The 22,001-nt window shown below is 38.1% G+C and overlaps 1 protein-coding gene and 1 long non-coding RNA gene across 5 annotated transcripts in view; one reads left to right on the plus strand and one right to left on the minus strand.

Moving 5' to 3' along the window:
- Positions 1-22,001, plus strand: part of UMAD1 (UBAP1-MVB12-associated (UMA) domain containing 1) — a 211,971-nt gene that overhangs the window by 141,901 nt on the left and 48,069 nt on the right. For all 4 annotated transcript variants that reach the window (XM_078059298.1, XM_036064526.2, XM_036064557.2 and 1 more), the window contains one exon: positions 2,136-2,209. In XM_078059298.1, coding sequence (XP_077915424.1) covers positions 2,136-2,209 — 74 coding nt within the window. The remainder of the gene's footprint in view (positions 1-2,135; positions 2,210-22,001) is intronic.
- The window catches only part of LOC144379570 (uncharacterized), a 151,724-nt gene continuing 138,973 nt past the window's right edge, over positions 9,251-22,001 (minus strand). Inside the window, exon 4 of the long non-coding RNA XR_013442775.1 lies at positions 9,251-9,746. This is a non-coding gene — a long non-coding RNA (uncharacterized LOC144379570). The remainder of the gene's footprint in view (positions 9,747-22,001) is intronic.

Here is a 22,001-nt window from a genome sequence, read left to right on the forward strand (position 1 = left end):
AGCGCGGACTTCGTGTTGAATGACTTTAGCTAAATACAGTGTTTGTGTGCCTATGGGTAGAGCAATAATCATTCGAAAAGGTAGAAACTCTTGAGTAAATGACCTTTTGTATTGGACAATATGTATTGTAAGAATCAGGCTTGTGAGTCATTAAACACACTCTGACCTCATTGTGTAGGGCCTTGCATTACCTCGGCTACTTGGGCTGCTGTGCCCTCACGTCGTTAACCAAGCCAACTAAACGCCTCCCGCATCTGTTTTGCCACCTGTAAACTGGGGGCTGATGATCTTGTCCCTAACTTTCAGAGAGAAGAGAGATTCCTGAAAAGCAGGTTCTCCTCGATCTGCAAATAAATGGTCAGTTTAAACAAGCATTTGCAAAATCAATCAAAATAGTTTGACATGTTAGGTCACAAAAGTAGTTTGATGTAAATGTTTCACTTAACAGTTATTAACTTTATTATCCTATAGACATAACCCAAAAGTTCCTGATGTTTTTGTTTTAGTATGATGGTTTTTTTTCTTATAAATAATCATTAACTGTTCTTAAAATCTAATAAGTTATGCCACAATCATGGATCCCTAGAAGCAGTACACCCTAGTGGTACTTAATACAGCTGCCTTTTAAGTTTAACAAGTATGTTTTAGAAGGACATTAACCGTATGCTCAAATATAGCTTTTGTTACATACCATTTAATATTTTATCTCAGTTTTATGAACTAGAAAGTATAAAGAAAAGTTCACTGATTTATTCAGCTAGTATTTATTGAACACCCATTATGTGGTAGGTCTTGCCAACGATAATAATGTTGCCCATAGCTGAGAACAGAGCTTATAAGCTAGAATATGCATTGATTGATGTGCTTGCATTTTATTTTATTTTTTATTTTATTTTTTAAAGATTTATTTATTAATTTTAGAGCAGGGGAGGGACAGAGGAAGAGGGAGAGAGAGAGAGAATCTTAAGCAGGCGCCACACCCAGCCGGGAGCCTGACGCAGGGCTCAATCTCCTGACCCTGAGATCATGACCTAAGCCGAAAGCAAGAGTCGGACCCTTAACCAACTGAGCCACCCAGGCGCCCCGCAATTCTTCACGATTTTAGAATTTAACAAGTTTATTTAATTCCTTAAAATTTCAGTGAGGCTCTTCCTTGATTATCGGCAATGGTATGCTGAACTTTTGTGTTTCATAAAAAAAGTTAAGCTCAGCCAGGACTTGCATACTTTGTTATCTCCAATCAGGACTTATGACCTTCCTTATTAACAAATTCCTAACCTTTAGTGTTGGCCAAGTCATCATCTATGAATTTTGTAATCTTCCCTGTTGTAGACATTCCTGAGCTGGCTTAATTTTACGGGAAGTGCAGTTTACAAATTACTAAATCAAGCTCTCATTAATTGTTTCTTTACCTACCATGTGTTAATCACAGATCATTAGTGATAGTTAATAAATTAAAGTAGGCCATTAAGAAATTAAATTATGCTTATACTTACCTATGTTTGTGTCTGTCCTATGTCCTTGGAGCCAGCCTAGTTACCAACTTCATTTAGTAATATAACCCACCCAGGCATCAGCCTTAGGAATCAAAGTATTAACCAAAGGCTAATTTATGAATCTGTTCATTGTTCTTCCCTTCTGTAAAGATTGTTTGATGTTTGGTTAACTATTACATGCAAATATACATATCTACTCTGAGGCATATCTACAGACACACAAGTAAACACTATAATGAGTAAACCTTATTTAAAAAACTAACTTGGAGGACAGTTATTCATATTACAAAGACTTTTAATTTGAAAATAATTTGCCGTATCTTCCTTAAGTCATAAGCTTTCCTAGTTTATTTGAAATATGACTTGATTTTCAAAATATGAATTTTTCCAGAGTAAACGTCTATAGAAGCAGGATACATCTCTGGTTTAGGTTGTATGTATGTAGATGTATGTATGATTTCTGGAACCTGTATAAAATTATCATTCTTAAAAATTACCTTACTTTGTAACAAAGGAAATAGTAGTTACTTCCATAATGTGAAACGTATAGTAACAAAAGATATTTTAAATAAATAGAAGACAATTTGGCCTCCAGGGTATGGTAAAGGTTTGTTTTTGTTTTTGTTCTTCTCTTCATAGGAGATACAGAACATGAGCAAAGAAAGGCAGCAAAAGGTAAAACTTCGGAAGCCGAAAGCAGCCAGCCTTTGGAGGTAAGTGAAACTCGGTAAGTCCTTTTGGGGTGAAGCTAACAAGTCAGTATGATTAGATAGTCCTCTGAGGATAAATGGTAACTTCTACTCTTGCTCATGTAGACAGGTGCCTCGGACAGAAAAAGCAGGTGATCTGCTCAAAAGTCAGAGATGGCAGCACAGGGAGTGGTTTCGCCAGGGCTAAGCTTTTCCTAATGCTGGAACTGGAAACTCCCAATTGAAAAGAGGAAAAGAGCACCTAAGTTAAAACATTTGAACTATTTTTAATTGAGTGACTATTTTCTAATACATTGGGATAAAGATAATATATGAAGCTGTCGAGAACGGTTTGCAAATAACCTATTCAGAACTGCATTACATTACCATTTCCGGCATCAAAGTGTACTCCTTGGCGTTCAGTGGCAAGACTAGGGCATTTGTTCTTTTCCACAGGAGAAAATGATTTCTTCCTTGTGGGTACTTCAAAATGTAATTCAGATACTTCCACATACTACGTAGAAACATACCAACATTATTTGATCACTAAAATAATCATTTTTAAGATTTAGGGGGAAGGTTAATTATTAGGGTACAAGAGACATCCATGAATTTTGGAACTTTCTACATGGTGACACACCCCTATTTATATTCTTCTTACAGCACAGGAAGGTATTGCTGCGTACAACTAGAGAAAGGTCTGGGACCTGGCCTGTTTGGTTCATCTCTGTAGCCCTAAAGCCTAGCACAGAATAGGCAGTTGAAAAGATTTGTTAAATGTATGGATGAATACACTCACGATCAGTCAAGATGAATCTTATCCAGTCTCGTGGTTTTAAATTCTACAAAGAGGCTGATGACTCCCCAAGTATATCTCCGTGAGACCTCTCCCCTGAGCTCCAGACTGTACCCAACTGTCCACATGCCATTTCACTGACAAGTTTCTAGGCAGCTCAGCCTTTACACAACCAGAGAGGACTGGTTGATTCCCAGCCCCAACACCCTGAAGGTTCTCTCTGCTCAGGTTTTCACCATCTCTGTGTAACAGCACCACACCCTCTATACAGTTGTTTAGAATCCAAACCCCTGAGGTGTCCCGGCTCCTCTCTTCCTCACACTCCACATGCAGCCCGTCCCTAAGCCCTGTCACCTGTCCCTTTACAACGGGAATCTGACCCCCTCTCAGCACCAGCACTGACAGAACCCTAGACTGAGTCACCACCCTCACCCTCGCGTTCTTCTCCCTTAAGTCCATTCTCCTACACAGGAGATGGAAATACGAATCAGATCACATCACTCCTTGGCTGAAACCCTGCCTGCGGCACACTGTTAACTAGAATAAATGCTCTCCTATCTCCTTTCTCCCCACACCCACCTCCCAGCTACTGTTCTGTCCCTTGGTCATGTTAAGCTCCTTCCCACCTCAATCTTTGCATTTGCTCTCCCTTTGTTACCAACGGTCATTCAGGTCTTAGTTCAAATGTCACTTTTCATGACTACCTCAGCTAAAGTGTCTCTTTCCCCTGGTCACTGTCACATAACCCTGTTTTATTTCTTCCGTCAAGTTTATTACTTCTCAGATTATTCATTTGTTTACTATCTGCCTCCCCTGACTAGAACAAAAACAGACTCTGTGGGCCTAGAAAAGTGTCTGGTACATGGAAGGTGCTCAGTAAATACGTGTTAGTGATAATCGAGATTTCCTGTAACGTCATCATCTGCCTGCCAAGTTAAAGGCCTCAGCGTTTCATTTTGACTCACTCTCCTCAATCTATTTATCAAGTCTATCAAATCTTATTGATTCTGCCTCACAAATATCTTCCAAGTCTGTTTTCTCATTCTCCACCGAGGTCTTCATCTGCTCACTAGACTGTTATTAGATGAGCAGGTTTTGTCACATCAGCCCCCCTCCCCCCGCCCAATGGCTTGAAACCAGCAGAATAAAGCTTAAAACCAAAATGCTATCCAAACGGCACCTCCTTTTTGAACTCTTTTCCCTGCGCTCCCAGCCAGAGAGAACCTCAGTGTCCGCGTACGACTTGTGTTGTCTTTATGACTTCACCGAAGTGTCAGTTCCTGGAAGGTGGAGTCTACAGCTTAGTGAACTAGCTTCAGCCACTAACAGACTGTCAGACCTATGTGGTGTGACAGACACGTCCTGTCAATGATTCTGGGATGGATAAAGGAACAAAGAAGCAGTCTTCTGCAAATGCTGTCTTGGGAGTCTCTTCATTAAATCCTCTTTTTCCTCTTACACTATAAACACATAGTTGTTTTTTTTTTTCTCTCTCTTTACCACTATAAAAAGAAAAAGTTTTCTTATTTCGTAGGAGTTACCCATAAAAATCTATTAATTTACATTATTTTTGGCACTCTTACTACATTAGTAAGGAAGGGTGTAATGATTTCAGTTAGTTAAAAAAAAAAAAAAGATAGGGGCACCTGGGTGGCTCAGTCAGTTAAGTGTCTGCCTTTGGTTCAGGTCATGATCCCGGGGTCCTGGGATCGAGTCCCATGTCGGGCTCCCTGCTCAGCAGGAAGTCTGCTTCTCCTTCTCCCTCGCTGTTCTCTCTCTCTCTGTCAAATAAATAAATAAAAATTTTTAAAAAGATATACATCTGATTAAGAAACCGTAACTATTGTACCGAGCAGAAAAGATTCTTGCTATTTTCATTTTTAGTGGCTATACAAGAAATGTTGAAATATTATTTATAATGAGAATATGTTTGGTAAATTAGTGTGGGTTCCATAATGCCTAAAAATAACGCTTTAATTGCCCAAATATAACTCCCTTTTCTAAGGACCCTTTGGAGAAGGTGGCTTTTAGTATATTGAAATAGGTTTTTTGGTGAGTTCAGATAAACATCAAGATTGCCTGCTATTCTCAAGGAATTGTTGGACCTGGGGTGGAGAGGATGTAAATATACATATGACTCTGATTCTTAGCTATAGAAGCAGAAATTCTCAATCGATTCATGGAAAAATTAGAAAGCGCTACAAATCACTATAATAAAAAATGGAATAAAAAAGTTCCTTAAACTCCATAACTTCAAAGATAAGTGAGATTTCAGGGAAGGAATAGGTGTCATTAGGGAGGGAGAGTGAAGAGAGACCTCAGGCAGTAGGTGAGCTTTGGACCATGAAAGAATTTGTCTTACTATTTACACAATTAATTCCTGTATGATAAATTCCTGTGAAATTCCTTAATGAAATCCTTCAATAAGAACATTTTTAATAGGGCGCCTGGGTGGCTCAGTTGGTTAAGCGACTGCCTTTGGCTCAGGTCATGATCCCGGAGTCCTGGGATCGAGTCCCGCATCGGGCTCCCGGCTCAGCGGGGAGCCTGCTTCTCCCTCTGACCCTCTCCCCTCTCATGCTGTTTCTCTCTCTCTCTCTCTCTCTCAAATAAATAAATAAATAAAATCTTAAAAAAAAAAAAAGAACATTTTTAATAAAAACTTAGAAATACAGGGGCAAATCATGGTATGAAATGACTTTCCACACAGGAATCTCAGTGATAGATGATAAAGGGTTAAGAAATGAGTGGAACTCGGCCTGTACCACACTGTAGTTTTGATGGCAGTTAAAATATTTTAAGTAGTCTGTGATATTTTTTCCTTACACTTCATAGCCCAAGTATACTTAAAACATGTGTTCCTCTCCAAATAGAGTCTCTCCCAACATCGTGGAAATTCTAGCATCTAGGCAGAATATAATGTGCAAAAAAAGAGATCTGGTTTGGACATCAAATAAGTTCATTTTTACAGAGGTGGGTTATGAGATACCTTCCTGTGTTTACACAAATGACTCTGAAAGGCAGCATATTTATTTGTATTAAGTAATTAGTGGGACTTTTTACTTTGTGAACTGAAAGTAATGTGGCATTCATTTCAGAAAAACATAATTTCTCAGTGTACTTGTCTTCTTCAGTCCCCTTCCCTAAATATTTTAGGGTTTCTCTCAATGATGACTTTAAGTAGTGACTACTGTTTCTACTTTGGTGTTCCTCTATATGATCCCAGAGCATCATCACCTAAAATAGGATAACTTAAGGAAATATTGAACCATCTAGTCATCCAAGGTGGTTACTCTCACGCTGCGCTTTAATCCGTGTTTTAAGAGCCACTGGTAGCTTTTAAGAGAGTTCATCCTGTTTTCGGTGCGTAGAGCGTGAGCCCCTATAAGCCCATGTTTGGGCTTATTGAAATGAAAGTCATTAGACTCTAGCACTTGGGGAAAGCGTTATAATTTGGAACAAATTCCAACTGGAGGATTATCCATCTCCTTCTGTTCCTTCTTTTTTTTTCTTGTTGCCTTTCTGGGTGAATTTTGGTCCTGAGCTGTAATGATGTTGCCACTACTTACTGTTTCTGCCAGTCTAGGGGCCGGTTACTTACAGCTCGGGGATAAACCCACAGATTCACGGGGGGCCTCGTTTTGAGTTTTTGCCATTATGACTCCTCTTTTCAGGGAAATAAACATTACAAGTAAGCAAGTAATTAGTCATTATTTTCAAATCTCAGTCATGGCAAGTGTTTTGTATTGTGAAAACTGGAACCATATTAGCTACTAATTTACTAGTGGGCCTATTCTTTTTTGGTTTTGTAGGTATATTTCAAAAGCTATGACTATGTAAATTTCAGGTTCTTTAATTATATCCGCTTTTGGTGACTATTAATTTCAACCTAGTTTTAGTAGATACTTTTAGTGTGTATTGAATTTAAATTTCTTTTATTTGTACTACAAAAATTATTTTTAAATTTGCATTTAGTTTCAGTTTCCAAGCCTGAGGAATATGTTTATTTATTTAGTTTACTGGCCTAAAGATAACAAAACACAAAAACAAGCCAATAAAAATCTCCCCACAAAACCACAATTCTATTTATATATTTGTCTTGAGTGACAACTAATTCACATATGCATATGGAGACACATATAAAATAATAACTAACAGATGGTATAGCTGCAAAGTAGGATTTATAAAGATTATTATCAGCTGGTGGTATTGAGATACTACTGTGGTTATGCTGACAGAAGACACAAAAATTATTTATAATAATAAACTGTGACACTAATATCCCCCCCAACTTCTGTTAACCAAAGTAGCTTATTGCATATTTAATATAAATTTCTTAATGACGACCTAAAACAATCTTACAGCCAATTTGTGCTAGGAAATTTAATAGACAGCAATTGCAAAACAGTAATTGAGGTAGCCACAACAAAATGCTTGCTAAAATTGTTAAGTGCAGAATACTAGAATCCCTGGAAAGTAAAGTAAATATTTGGGGGACTTTGTTGAGCTCATTTCAAGCATACTTCTCAATGTAGTATGCTGAATCTGTGTGTGTGTCTTTTTAACTTATGTATTTGAAAATAGTTGAGTTACCTGTGGAATTCACAGTTCAGTAATTTAGGAAACAAAAGATTTTTTGTTTGTTTAGAAAGGCATGGAATGCACATATTAATGAAACATGTCCACTTTTCTTTTAATGTGTTTTGCACTTCCCTTAAGTCTTTTAACAGAGTGGAGGAGCCTTCAGACTCTGTAGGGATTAATTTCCTTGTTTTTATTTCAGATAGTCATTAAAATGAATGAAAATATCCTTGAGCTTTGTGAATTCCATATGAAAAAGACTTTGGTTGCCATTTCTTAAAAGGGGAGTAAGATGATCTCATTAAAGACTGGGTTCTGTGTAGAAAAGAATCGGGGTCCTGTGGTGCAAGGAAAAGGGGACAGGAGGGAGTGATTTTCAAGAAGAGTTTTAAGAATAGCAAACATTCCTCTACCAGGTGTCAGGATTTCAGCTTTAAGAATTTTCTAGTATAACATAGCATCTGAGTTTATTAATTTAAAGTATTGGGGTTATAAAGATGATAATGAAACTTGTTTATTCTCACAAGATATTCATAGTCCAAATACAGGTATAATGGGTATTGATATTAAAAGCTGTTTAAACTGGTACAACCATTTTTGGTAAGCATTTTGGTAATAAGTATCAAGAGCCATAAAGACGTTAATATATTTTGACAGTAATTCCACTTCTAGGATTCTATTCTAAGAAAATAATCTTTTCAATCCCCAAGAAGATCTACGTGCAAAAAAAAAAAAAAGGCAGTTCATTCAATGGAATATTTTTCAGTTTTCTTAAATGCAATTTATGATTAGTTTTCAATAAAATATAAAAACTCTTGGTTTCATAATTTCAGTTAAAAATATGAGGTACAAAATTGTATATACAGTATTGTTGCTATGTAAAAACTGTGCAGAAAAAGATGATGTTGTCCATAAAAGCATTAAGGGTAGTTGCCTTTGGGATGATAGCTGTATGAGTTAAATCATTCTTTCCAGTGTTCTTGTTTTCCAATTTGTCTGTAATGAGTGTATTTTATATTTTAAATGTTAGTGAGGTTGGTGATGAGGAAATGATGTATTCACTCAAGGGCAGATTTTGCTTAATAGAAGAACTATTTTATATGGCAGTAAAAAGAGTGGAGTAGGCTATTGAGGATGATCCTTAGGAGACATGTTGGGATGTTTCTGCCTTGGCTCATTTAGGTTTAAGATCCCTTAATTAGTTGATCACAGAGCACCACATCTGATCATGATTTATCAAAATATCTGTCCTCTCACCCAGGGTCCTCTCCAGCAGGGAGAAGAGTGAGGTGACCTGGAGGTTATTCTTCACATCTCATTGGAAATCACAGAGCCCAAACTTTTCTCGTTGATCAGCCTGTCAGTGTCATTGTATCAGCTATAAAGTCGTATTTCCCCCCAAAATATGTTGTGGGCTATCAGTTTAAACATATATTGGTCTAAAAACCTTGCTTTTTTTTTTTTATATCTATGATGTTGAGACACTTAGTTGAACATAATTAATTTCTCCCTTTATAATAATTAGTTTATAAGAATATAATTTTATCAGATGAGTGTAAGGATCTTTGTTTTTTGTTTCCCCTAATAGAAAACCTTTTCAAATTTCTGATTTACTGAGAAATGAAGCACAGTTGGATTATGTCATTTAAATGGTAAATTTAATTCTTTAATGTGTTTATCCTCCTTATACAAGATATCCTTTGGGAAGAAGATTTTGTAGAGTGCATTTCTCTCATCTTTATTTTCATTTGAATGATTGCACCATATAATATAGTAAAAAGTACATTTTGGGGGACTCCCCTGCTCACCGAATGTATCATCTGGGAGCAGTTGCCAAAGTTCTCTTCAAGTTCAATTCTCAGTCAATGAAATAGGTGTAGGTGGGTTAGATGCGGCATCTGAGATTTTTTTCTTGCCCAGAAGTCCTGGCTCTTCACCTCTTTGGAAAGTGAATTGGGATTGTGCCACCAAATGCCAACCTTTATATTACTACTGTGATGGTGGTGAGGGGGTGGTGATGGACGGGAAGGTGGGGATCTGCTGCATAATGAAGATTTTAGGCATTGATTAATCAAGCTTTTATGCTTGTTAGGAATGGTCCAGCAGTCGTTGCTGGTAAATTGTCAGACTGCAGAAACTACTTCCAAGGTCCTTGCTCTTGCTTCTAAGATCTGTCTTGGGCCACTGGTAAAGAACAATTAAAACACTTTATTATTTCTGTAGATCTATAAACATTTGACTTTTGTATTTGACAATCAGATTAGCATAGGTTGTTGATTGCCCAAAACACTGGCAAGATGAATTAACTTGAGGCATGCTTATCAGAGTTTGTAAAGATCTTTTCTGTAACTTCAAATTTGTATATTTTTGTTACCACTCCATCTTGGTCCTAATTTCATTTTCACTGGAAAAAATTATAATTGAAAGGTCATAATTCTGGTGTTTGCTGGTTTCCATTGGGGTTAACTAGTACACTGAAACATAACGTTCATTCATCCTAGTCGGTAAGGCCAAACTACGTGAGGTGTATGAGAGCTGCCCCTGTTTCTATCCAAAATGCACATATGGTGTGGGTAAGCCAGTAATGTGAGTTTTACGCAGTGTTTCTGCTCGTGTACACAGTCTGTTGCTCAGCACCAATTATTCCTTGCCAGAAACCCGCTAACCTGCTGCTTTTGTAGCTCTGCTTGATGAAGCTCGGCAGCTTAAAGTGACCACAATGATATTTATTTAACTTCAGCAATCTTAGTTTGTTAAAGTTGTGTAACTTTAACCACCTGCCTCATCTGCTGATTTATTGCAGCTGATTGCTATTAGAATCAAAGAACTGGAACCTTGTTACTGCATTGCACGGAGCTGCATTAGATCCAATATGTGCTTATTATATATGTGGAGGAGGAGGAACCCAAATGTGGAAATACTAGCTTTTTGCTTCGCAGATCTAGTTTTCTATCTCCAAGTGAGAAAATATTATTTTAAAAAGTATATAGGATATTCCGTTTATATTTTGGTAGCCATTTTGTTGTCATTTTTCCAGTTTTCCCACTTCTATAGTTTTAAAAACCACGAAATCAGCAGGGTGAGAGGTCCATGTTGGGAGAACAACTGTTCTCTATTTCCCATAGCCATCTTTTTTCTAATCCCCTGTTTTTTAATTAGTAACAAATGGTCCTTATTTTTTCCTCCTTCGGTTCATGTTACAGTCGTAACTTCTTGTGACTTCATAGAGAGTTTAAATTAAAGCACAGCCGTATTCATGTTGTCTTCACACAACTAGAGATTCTTTTTTTGAGAGACATTTCATCTGACTATTTAGCAATGGAAAAGTAGCATGCAGATATGTCCTTGGTCTAATTGGCATTTTCTGAATATTCCACTTTGTACCTTACTGAGGACTCTTGGTGTGAATACGCTTATGAGGATGCACCTATATGAATACATACAAAACAGTTACACTGTAGTGAAGCTCAGCTAAATTTACATCGATTTTTACATTGCTTTCCACACCTGGCAGGCACTGTTCCTTACATGTGTCCCTTTTTAAAAATCAACTTCTGTGCTCTTCTGCAATAATTAACATTAATTTCCACCTATTCAAGGACCATTTAATGTCCACTTTTGGGATGTCATATCCTTAGGAACATGGCTTTCACGCATTGCCTTTTAAATTAGTTAAGAAATCATTATGGGTGTGAATTCATAAATCTTCTCTACCACCCGTTATATAATAGAGAGTATATGTACTGGAACCTCCTAATGTAAAAGCCAAAAGTCATAATTTTTTTAAAGTAATAGCAACCCACATTTTCTCTGCCTTTTTTTTACTTATTTCTATTGCTCTTTTTTAAAATTTTATTTTATTATGTTATGCTAATCACCATACATTACATCATTAGTTTTTGATGTAGTGTTCCATGATTCATTGTTTGCTTATAACACCCAGTGCTCCATTCAATACGTGCCCTCTTTAATACCCATCACCAGGCTAACCCATCCCCCCACCCCCCTCCCCTCTAGAACCCTTAGTTTGTCTCTCAGAGTCCATAGTCTCTCATGGTTCATCTCCCCCTCCGATTCCCCCCCCTTCATTTTTCCCTTCCTACTATCTTCTTTTTTTAACATATAATGTATTATTTGTTTCAGAGGTACAGGTCTGTGATTCATCAGTCCTACACAATTCACAGCGCTCACCGTAGCACATACCCTCCCCAATGTCCATCACCCAGCCCTCCCCATCCCTCCCACCCCCCCCCCACCACTCCAGCAACCCTCAGTTTGTTTCCTGAGATTCTACCTTTTTATGCCACTTGGGGAAGAAGAGACTGGCGTATACTCTACCTGAGAGCACAGTGATAGTGGACTGAAGTATCGTTTACACAGTAATAAAAAGCCCATAAAAACTTTCTCAGAACTTCTGAACTGAAAAGTGTGTGAACTGTTGCATAATCCTACTACTTAAGCTGGTTTTGGTTGGAGAGTAATTACCAGAACATGCTATTTGTTTACCTAGATGTTCGGGGATTCGAACTAGATCAAGCCAGTCCATCAGAGTGCATTTCTATCTCATTGCCTTAGTCCTGCCCAGATTGCCTGCCCTGAACGGTTTTTCAGCTTGACTGAGTAACTCTGTGAGAAATTGTTGTGTGGAATACAGTCTGACATTTATTCTGAGGGAGTTACTAAGACGTTGTCTACTACATGACACAGTTTCCCCCGTGTCAAGTCCCACTCAGGTCTTCTGGCTTCTTATTGCTTTTGTATGAATTGAAAATATTTTGTTTCTCCTGAGGTGGTAATATTCCCTTTATCTCAGGGCCATCATGAATTCTGCACCTCGTCACTTTTTCTGTTTTCCTTTGGCAGGAGGAAGCTCAGATCTAAATGTACAGCTCCATTTTAGTAATTATTTAGCATCCTGTAGAATATGGATTTGCATACTTTATTTTCCTCTTTTCTCTGCTCCTCTGTTTTTCCTGTACATGAATTTTAAATTTACTATGACTCTTGTTAGCTGCTTCAGATTCAGTGTGGAGAGGAAAGGGTCAAAATTTGCACACATGTAAGTATATGTATGTAATACTTATATAAAATAATTCTATTTCATGTGTGCGTTTTATTTTACTAGGTTATAAGAGATACATACATACTAGGTTCTAAGATATTATATATATATACACACACATACACAATTTTAATTTTCTTCCCTTCCTCTTTTTTTAAAAAAATGTGATAAAATTATACATGTGTTTTTTCCTGTGAGAATTTATGGACGTGGGGCACCTTACTTAATGTCCCTCCCATGCCTCAGGCTCACACCCTGATCTCCAGTCAGTGTGATTTCTTCAGGGCTGTTGTTGACTGGAGGACAGGGGTAGAAGGAGCCTCCTTTCCAGATCATCAACTTTATCCAGTTGCTTTCAGGCAGAGTGTCCCTTCGGCTTCTGCAGCTCACGCTACTTGCTCCATCAGCCACTTTGTAGCCTCCTTCTACACACTTTTTTTCATGCTCTAGACATACTTTTTAGACGGTTTACTAGTTGGATTTTAGATATAAGTATGGAAGATCTAGGAAAAGTGACTGCCTCATTTAGAGACACTGTCTTGGGAGTCATGATTTCTCACAGTGGTGAATCTACAGGACCCCTGCAGGAGCACGGAGTGCGGCCAGAGGGTGAACGCTATCACCAGATAGACTTGGAGCTCAGATCTTGGCTTCCCCATATATCAGCATGGTGCCTTTGATAATACTTAGCATCTTAGATCTTCGGGTCCCCTTGCTGTAAAATGTGAATGGAAGTACTTACCTTGCAGGGTTACTGTAAGACTTGAATGAGTCAATATGTAATTTTTGTTTATATGTTTATATACTCAGTGTCTGACATATGCTGGACACTCAGTAAATGTTTCTTTTTCAGTTGGAAGGAAATTATGGTTAATGCCTTGAAAATCATACTAAAGTAGGGTTGAAGGGATTAAATCAGGAATTGTGCTCAGATGAAAGTTATAAACGCCTGAAAGGCACCAGCTTAAATTAGGGCTTTATTTGTCCCATGTGATGAAAAATCTCTTGGAAGGTGGTGGAAGCACTGTTTCAGGAATTCAGGTTTGTCAAGACTGATGTCCTGTGAGTCTTGATCTTTTCCTCATAGTTTGCAAGATGGCTACTGTAGCTCTAACCATCATATCCAGTTTCCAGGAAGTTGGAAAAAGGAAGGATAGTGAAGGGAGAATGAAAGTACCTGTGACCAGAAACGTTCCAAAACCTCTCTAGCAGAGATTTATTGGCCCTAATGTGTCACATGGCTACCCTTAGCGGCAATGTAGCCTGGGAAATGTTTTTAACCTGGTATTTTGCTACCCCCAGCAAAATCAGAGTTCATTAATGAAGAGAAAAGGAAAGATGAATATTGGATGGACTGCAAAAGTCTCTGACATAGATATGATCCTATTTTGCTTTTAGAAGCTTCATTTTTCTAACAATAGACATCAGTGTGGATGGGAGTGAGGGCAGTAGGGAGAAATACCCATTGGAGATAACTAGACTCTGTTTGGAGGCAGGAGCTCTTTGAGTAGTCAAAGGGGATGGGAAATAAAGAAGGATGTTTACTTTATTATTATCTTTTGAATCTATGACAAGTTAGGCTAATAGGAATTTTACTGTATTACCATTAATTTTTACAGATGAGGTAGGCTCTATTATCTGTTTTATTGCGGAGGCAGCCAAGTCTCAAGAATATCCATTTCCCAAGGTCACACAACCAGTAACAATAATGGAGCCAGAAGTGAGACTCGCACCCGACGAACCACAGAATCTTTGCTTTGCACCATATGGCGTTCCTGTCGCACTCTCAAGAAACCTGCTATTGTACTTGGCTTTGATTTTTCCATAATGCCTTGTACTCCTGGGGTCCGTAATAACTATATTTTGGCCTCACTATTTGTGTACAGAACTAAACTGAGGGGGCGCCTGGGTGGCTCAGTCATTAAGCGTCTGCCTTCGGCTCAGGTCATGATCCCAGGGTCCTGGGATCGAGCCCTGCATCGGGCTCCCTGCTCGGCGTGGAGTCTGCTTCTCCCTCTCCCACTCCCCCTGCTTGTGTTCCCCCTCTCGCTCTCTCTCTCTCTGTCAAATAAATAAATAAAATCTTTAAAAAAAAAAAAACTAAACTGAGCATCACATAAAGGATTGCTGCTGTTGGCTGCTGAAGGTTGGACAGAGAAGCCCGGGAGGAGCACAGGTGGCGCTTCCCTCTCATCACCACCACTCAGGGGTGGGGCGGCGGCCTCTGTATTTCTGCCTCTAGAGTCAGTGGCGCCTGGGGACATTCTTTAGGACAGAGGGAATGTGGCACAGCAGCAGTGACTCAGGAAGCCAGAATCCAAAATTGAAAGCTGATAGAATGACGTGATGAGACAGGTATCTTCTCAAGTCAGAACCGAGGGAATTACTCTTGACTTCTTCTTCCTCCACTCTCAACCCAGTTGGTCACCCAGTGACTTTGCTTCCACCTCACTTAGCTGCCCTTTCCACTCCCTCCCCACCGCAGCCGCAGTAGTTCAGGCCCAATTATCTCTCACGTTGTCTATTGTGAAGAGTTTCTGAGATGGCCTCCTGGTCCTCAGTCTTACCATCATTCGGTCCATTTGCCCACAGATATGACCACGGAGCTGCCTTACCTGATGACGTTAGGCGCTCTTCAGCTGCTTCCAGTATAAAATCCAGTAACTTTGTCTGAGGCACATGTCCCTTCATGATCTGGCCTTGCCCCGTATAAATATCCAGGTCATTCTGTGTCACCATACAGAGTTTATTTACCATGCCATGAACCTGTTCCCTTCCTTGGAGTTTATATGTGCAATTCTCTCCTTTTCCTGGAGAGCCTTCTTTATCTTTTACCCCTCATGTTCACCTGGAAAATCCCTATTTATCTTCAGGCCTCTGCTCAAGTATCTTTCATTTTTGATGCCATCTTTGTCTCCCTTAGGCCAAGTCCTCTCCTCTGCCTCCTCAATGCCTTTACATGCCTGTGTTCAAGCTCCTTGTATCATGCCCAAAACCATCATGAAGTAGGGAATCCTGGTTGATTCAGCATTGTGTTCCCTGTGCCTAGCACTGTGCCTGGCATAGGCCAGCCACTCTATAAATGTTTAATGCTAGTTGTGTGCAGGAGTGAACATTTAGGTTAGACCTAAGACAGAATAACTTGTCCAGTTCATTATTCTAGCCCTGAAACACCATAACTTTGGGCAAGTTCCTTATTCTTTTAATGCTGGATTAACGGGAGCATATATGCAAAATCACTCCATCTCCCTGCATTGAACTGTTCTCACCAAGTTCTTCCATGGCTTCTGTTAGTTTTTCAGGCTATCTTTATTTATTATTATTTTTTAAAGATTTTATTTTTTTTTTAAGTAATCTCTACACCCAACACGGGGCTCAAACTCACAACCCCGAGATCAAGAGTTGCACGCTCTACCGACTGAGCCAGCCGGGCGCCCCATCAGGTTATCTTTAATCAATCCGATTAGGCCAGCTCAGTGATGATTCTAATCCCCAAATCCTAAAGGAGCTCTTAGCTCTATCATGTATTAGGCCTTTCCTCAAAACTCAGTTGTGTATTCGGTGTTTTTCCTCTATGTTGACTGTTGTGGGCATCCATTCCTGGTGGAAGACACATTTTAAATTCTATTTTTAAATGCATCAAAACGTTTTTCCTCTTACTTTTTAGTGATTCCTAAGTATCTTTTATTTAAATTTTTCAATTTGGGTCTAGTTGACAAACGCAACGTTACATTCGTTCCCGAGTGATTATGCTGTGCTCACCATAGGTGTAGCCTCCATCTGTCACCACACAACACTCTTACAGCACCACTGTCTGTATTCCCTATGTTGTACCTTTTATTCCCATGTGATTCCTAAATATCTTTCTGTATGTGTTTTGTCCCTTTTAGCTATTTAGTACAAGACTTTCTTGCGCAAAAATTAAGTTGACAAAATAAGTACGTGATAAGCATCTGAAGATTTTCTTCAAACCAAAATATTTTTAATACTTCTTAAATTTTTAATTCCCAATTTTTAATATGTCAAACGTTTACATGCAACAGTTGCTTAGACTGTGCTGTATGTGACAAGGTATAGGTAATTACTAGAAGAATAGAAGATTCTTGAAACCTGCGACTTTCACGGTCTTATTTATTTCTGAAACCCCAGAGCCTAAAAACAATACGTATATGAAATCCGTGTCAAATAAACATCTGTTGAAGGAAGGAAATAAGGAAGCAATATAGTAGCATTTTAGCTCCCCAGGGCCTGGGCGGCCAGGGCCACAGTGAACTCGCAAGTCCAAGTCAATGTACCAATATACACTTGTACGTCATGCCTACAGAGAGCCTGCAGGAATCACACTTGTGCAAAAGGGCCACTGAAGCAGATCAAAAAGAGGTAGGTACCATTTTCAGTTGGATAAATCTCCATGGGTGTACATGTTTTTGTTTTTTTTTTAAACCTCTGCTTCATGCCTATTGACAATGAGAACCAAAACCAGTATTCTGTGCTTTCAACTTAGTTGTAGTTTTGCTCTGAAAGAAAAATGGATCCAGATTCTAGCATAAGGTTAGTCACCAAAAGATCCTCTGAGTAACTTCGCATTGGCATCTTTATCATTGCCTAACTAAAACCTGATTAGCCTGCTTAATAAATTACAATTCCCTAGCTTCTTATCAAAGAGATTTTTGAACTGTCAGACCATTTCATTTATTTCAATAAATATTTCTTGAACACCTATTTTGGCCAAGGCTCTGTTAAATGTTGTTCTCCGTGTCTGAAAATTTCTGGGCTATTACCCTGTTAAAGATTTGTAGTTAAGAAAAAATTGTGTTGCACTTCTAAAAGCTCATCATTGCAAGGTCATGCAAGACAGTTGACCATAACTGAAGCCCAGGCTTGGAGGCTGTAACTGTCTTTCAGAGGTAATCGTCACTCAGGCAAATTTTAGGGCATCACAAAGTTAACCGTCAATTAACCAAATGACTCAGTTAACCACTGCCTTAACCAAGTTAAGAGTCAAGGAGTTTTACTGATGCAGAAAGGTGGTGCCACAGGAGAGTATGAGATCTGAAAATGATATATTAGGAGAAGTTTAAGGTTAAATTATATATAAATTATGCATAAAAGCATAATATGGGAATGTTTACTTTTTCTGATATAGTCATCTCATAAGTGATTCAGGGGACTATTCTGTTTGTATCTCAAGATCTTTTTAGGTGTTGATTATAACATTTATAATTCTATTAACATTTTGGGTTTGGTTCCTAATATATTGCCTGGAATTGTCAGTCAAATCAAAACCCAAACTTGAAATTAAAATTTTCTAACATCTCATGAGAGAGAAGAAAAAAATGAATTGGCATTCATTTTTTTTTTAAGTATGCCTTTTAAATTTCAAATGTTCAGATTTGAGGATTAAATACTGGCACCTTTCTGTCACTTATTTTTCTACTAATGATCATCCCTGCTTCGGCTCTTTAAAATGGTTTGTTGGGTTTTGGTTTAGCATGCAAGCCCTTAAGCTGTCTTTTGTCATTTCATAAGGGCCAAGAGCTTGTTAGCCTGGAATTTAGTGTATTTTGATAGTCATCTGTTTTTAGTTATTCTTTTCTTGATTTTTTGGAACTCTTTTCATGAGGAAACTCCACGATTCTTACCAATTAGTCATAAACCAATTTAGGTTTAGGAATTACATAATTTACTACTTTGGAACACTATATTATTCAAAGACCAAATGATAAAGATGTGAATATTTCACTGAATGTTGGGCGATGTGGCTGATAATTAGATCCTGAGAAAAAAATAAAACTCCTGAAATTTGTGGCAAGATCAGAAATGGGGCCAGGGAAAACAAGTAGTTTAATATATAAATACTTGTTATTAGTGAAAATTAAGCATGGCCTTCTTAGGATTCAGTCCCTGTTTTTAGCGGTATAGTTTGTGTTTTCAGTGTGTGCATTAACACAAAGAACAAGTGACTACACAGGTGGCTTGAGATTTGACTCACAGGAAAACATTAAGTAGTAATTAAGAACAAGGTTTTCTTTCTTTCTTTCTTTTTCTTTCTTTCTTTCTTTCTTTCTTTCTTTTTCTTTTTCTTTTTTTAGTTTGTGAAATTTTAACTCTACTGCCAAATGTGGTCACTACTTGCCACGTGTAGCTTTAGCACTTGAAATGTGACTAGTCTGAATTCAGATGTGCTGAAGTGTAAAAAACTATAAAAACCGTACTGGGTTCCAAAGACTTGGTATGAAAAAAAAAGATCAGAAATATCTCAATAATAATTTATGTTGAATACATGTTATGATAATATTCTGGAGATACTGGGTTAAAAAAGTATTAAAGTTAATTTCATCTTTTTCTTTTACCTTTTCTACTGTGGCTGAAAATCACGTATGCGGCTCGCCTTAAATTTTACTGGACAATGCTAGTCTCATGGCTTAAAAAGATCCTCAATATGTATAGTAAATATTAGTTATAGCAGCATGTTGATTCAGATTTTAACCTCTTGAAGAATCCATTTTGGGGGCAGTTGGAGAAGCCCAATTATTGTTCTGCTCCGGGCAAGGACCGCAGGTTGAAGCAGCTGTTGTTCGGACTTACCAACCCTGTTCAGTTGACTGATAGCAATCGATAGATAGTTACTGAAGGAATAAGTGTCTCTTTGTTGTGCAGCCTACATGAATGAACTGCACCTAGTGTTTCTCTCTTTTGCACCTCTCTTCCCCTGATGGCTTTGACGTAGTTGTTAATACTTGGTTGATATTTATAGTAACATCAATCTAAATTAACGCAGGTTTTCAAAGACCCAATTCCTATATCACCATATGCCATAAATTATGGTATGGCACAAATTATCATGGCTTATCATCTTTTTTACAACCCTTGACTAATATTCTGTCACTTATCATGTTATTACATATTATTACTGGTGATAATATCTATAACCAAAAATGACTTTTTCATCTTGTGCTTCCATAAGAAACCAGCCGAAGCAGAATGTGTGTGTAGTAGGAGCTGGGAAACAACCATTTATCAATAATCAGCCTCTCTTTTCCAGGGTGGTTTAACTATTTCCTTTTTGGGGGAAAAAAATCATTTAAGACCCGTGTGTACTTTATTTTAAATTCTTTAATTTATAAACTGTTTGACATCACCCTAAAAGGTTTTGGGGCACCAAGATTAGTTGAATGAGGTCACATTATGTTAGGCAGAGAAGCAGCTGAATAGGCGTTGATAATAATAAAACCTGTAAAGGTCATTCTGTGCAGATAAATGTAATACTTGAATTAGTCAGTCATTTACTTTCTCTAAAAAAGTAATAAGTTAATCTTGTTCCAAAAAAAAAAAACCTCCAAGACTGGTAGTTTTCTTTTTAATGCCTTTCATCTTAGGCAATCTTTTGTATATCATGCAAAGGACCATACAATTAGCATGAAATGAGAGAGTGCTTTTTAAATTTGATGAATAAGGGCTCTTTTTTCTCCAGCTGATATGCATGCAAGGTGGAGGTCTGTATCTCGCCAGCAGACAGACTATTTGGTATCTATCCTGTAAGTGGCTCCCAGGTTATATCTGTGCCTTAACGAGGAAAGAGGTCTGGAAGTAATAAAAGTGAGCTTAAAGTGCATTAAAAATAACACAATGCTTTAGAGTAAATACTGCAAGATTCCCAGATTTGGACAGTTGGGCTTTCCACCTTGCCCTGGATTCCAAAGATGGCCCTGTCATCCTATTTTTTTTTTTTTTTTGGCAGTCAATTGAGGACATATTAGTAAGACCTCCGTGAGCATGAAAAACTTTTTTTTTGGTGGTGGTGGGGGTTGTCTTTTCTGTCATTTATCACGAAAGCATTCTTTGTTAAATTTTTTCTTCCAAGTGTTACCTCTTTAGAAAAGTTTTTATGCCTCTATATTCTTGTGAGCTGTTTGCTCTTTAGAAATACTTGTCTTTGAAGTCGAAGTACTTATAATATGTTAATGAACATTTTTCTTTCTTTAAAAAGTGTTAATATACTGTTTCATTAGTTAGGAGTGGATGCTCCTGTCCTTGCTGTTTTAAACGGCACAGTTTTTAAGAGATTCCCAGCATTGCTGAGAAAGTTTTTATAACTGGTCATTTTTGTTCACATGTTTATTTTGTCGTGCTTCATAATTCCCTCATATGTAGCTACAGCATTTCCTATTGCATAAGAGAAGTCAAAATGCCACGAATAAGGTAAATCGGTTATTAATTGAGCAACTGTTCTCTCTTAAGGAACTACCATAATTAGGATGGCCAGCTGTAGCAAATAAAATACTGGATGCCCGGTTAAATTTGAATTTCAAATAAATAACAGAATTTTTTAGTATAAGTGTATCCCATATTGGGTCATCCTTAGACTAAAAAAGTCATCTATATTTTTCCTGGCCACCATCACCATAACTCAGTGCTCTTCTTAAAGAATTCCAGCGTTGGGTTAATTCTATGCTTGGCTGTTCTGCACAATGCTGATTGTTGATCATCCTGCCACAACCCCGTACTTAGGGATCTCACAGTATAGGTACAGTTCTTTGAAGCTCAGAGTGCTTCAAGTATGTTTTCTCATTTATCCACATATTTGGGGCCCACTCTGTTCTCATCTTGCCTATTTTTCATTTTAAAAAAGGAGACGGTTCTCTCTTGCAAAGTGATAATACTACTTCAGAAGGCTCAGAGGCCACCTAGAGCAGAATTTTAGAGTCTCCTTACTCACCTCTAGCTTTGGTTCACTTAGCGAACTCTCTAGCAGTATAATTACAGATTTAAAAAAACTTTAAAAAAGTGAATTCAGAGAGAACATACATTTCCTGTGTGCTTTATAAATGCAGAGGGCAGGTGAAAAGTGACTCTTCCAAAGTGAACACTGCCATCCCGGTGAAAGATTTTAACTTCCCTTCCCTCTCCCTTCTCCTCCCACCTTGCCCTCCACATAACAGATGCCAAGAAGAGCCACTCAACATGCATGCCCTCGTCCCTTGTCATCTGCATTATTACTGAGGTTTCCGAGGTGATATTTCTTCCTCCAGCCTTGCTCCCTTCCAAACTGACAGCCAGCAGTGATTTTTCTAAAACTTCTAAATCTTACCGTAGCACTGGCTCACTTTCTGTGACTGGTTATCGGAGAAAAGTCCATGCTGATTAGCAGGGCATTCAATGCCCTTCCTGATCTGGGCTCCCCTTAATTCCCTTTCTTTTACTTCTTCCTTAGCACTTGATGCTACAGAAATAACAAATATTTGAAATGCCTCAAACATGCCATGCTTCTCCCTATCTCCAGCTTTTTGTGCATTGTTCCCTCTGACCGGAATGCATATCTCCCTTTTTATCTCCCTAGTAAAATCCTGTTCATCTTTGAAAATCCTCTGTAGGCA

This window comes from Halichoerus grypus, chromosome 12 (assembly GCF_964656455.1).
Source record: "Halichoerus grypus chromosome 12, mHalGry1.hap1.1, whole genome shotgun sequence".
NCBI classification, from domain to species: Eukaryota; Metazoa; Chordata; class Mammalia; order Carnivora; family Phocidae; genus Halichoerus; species Halichoerus grypus.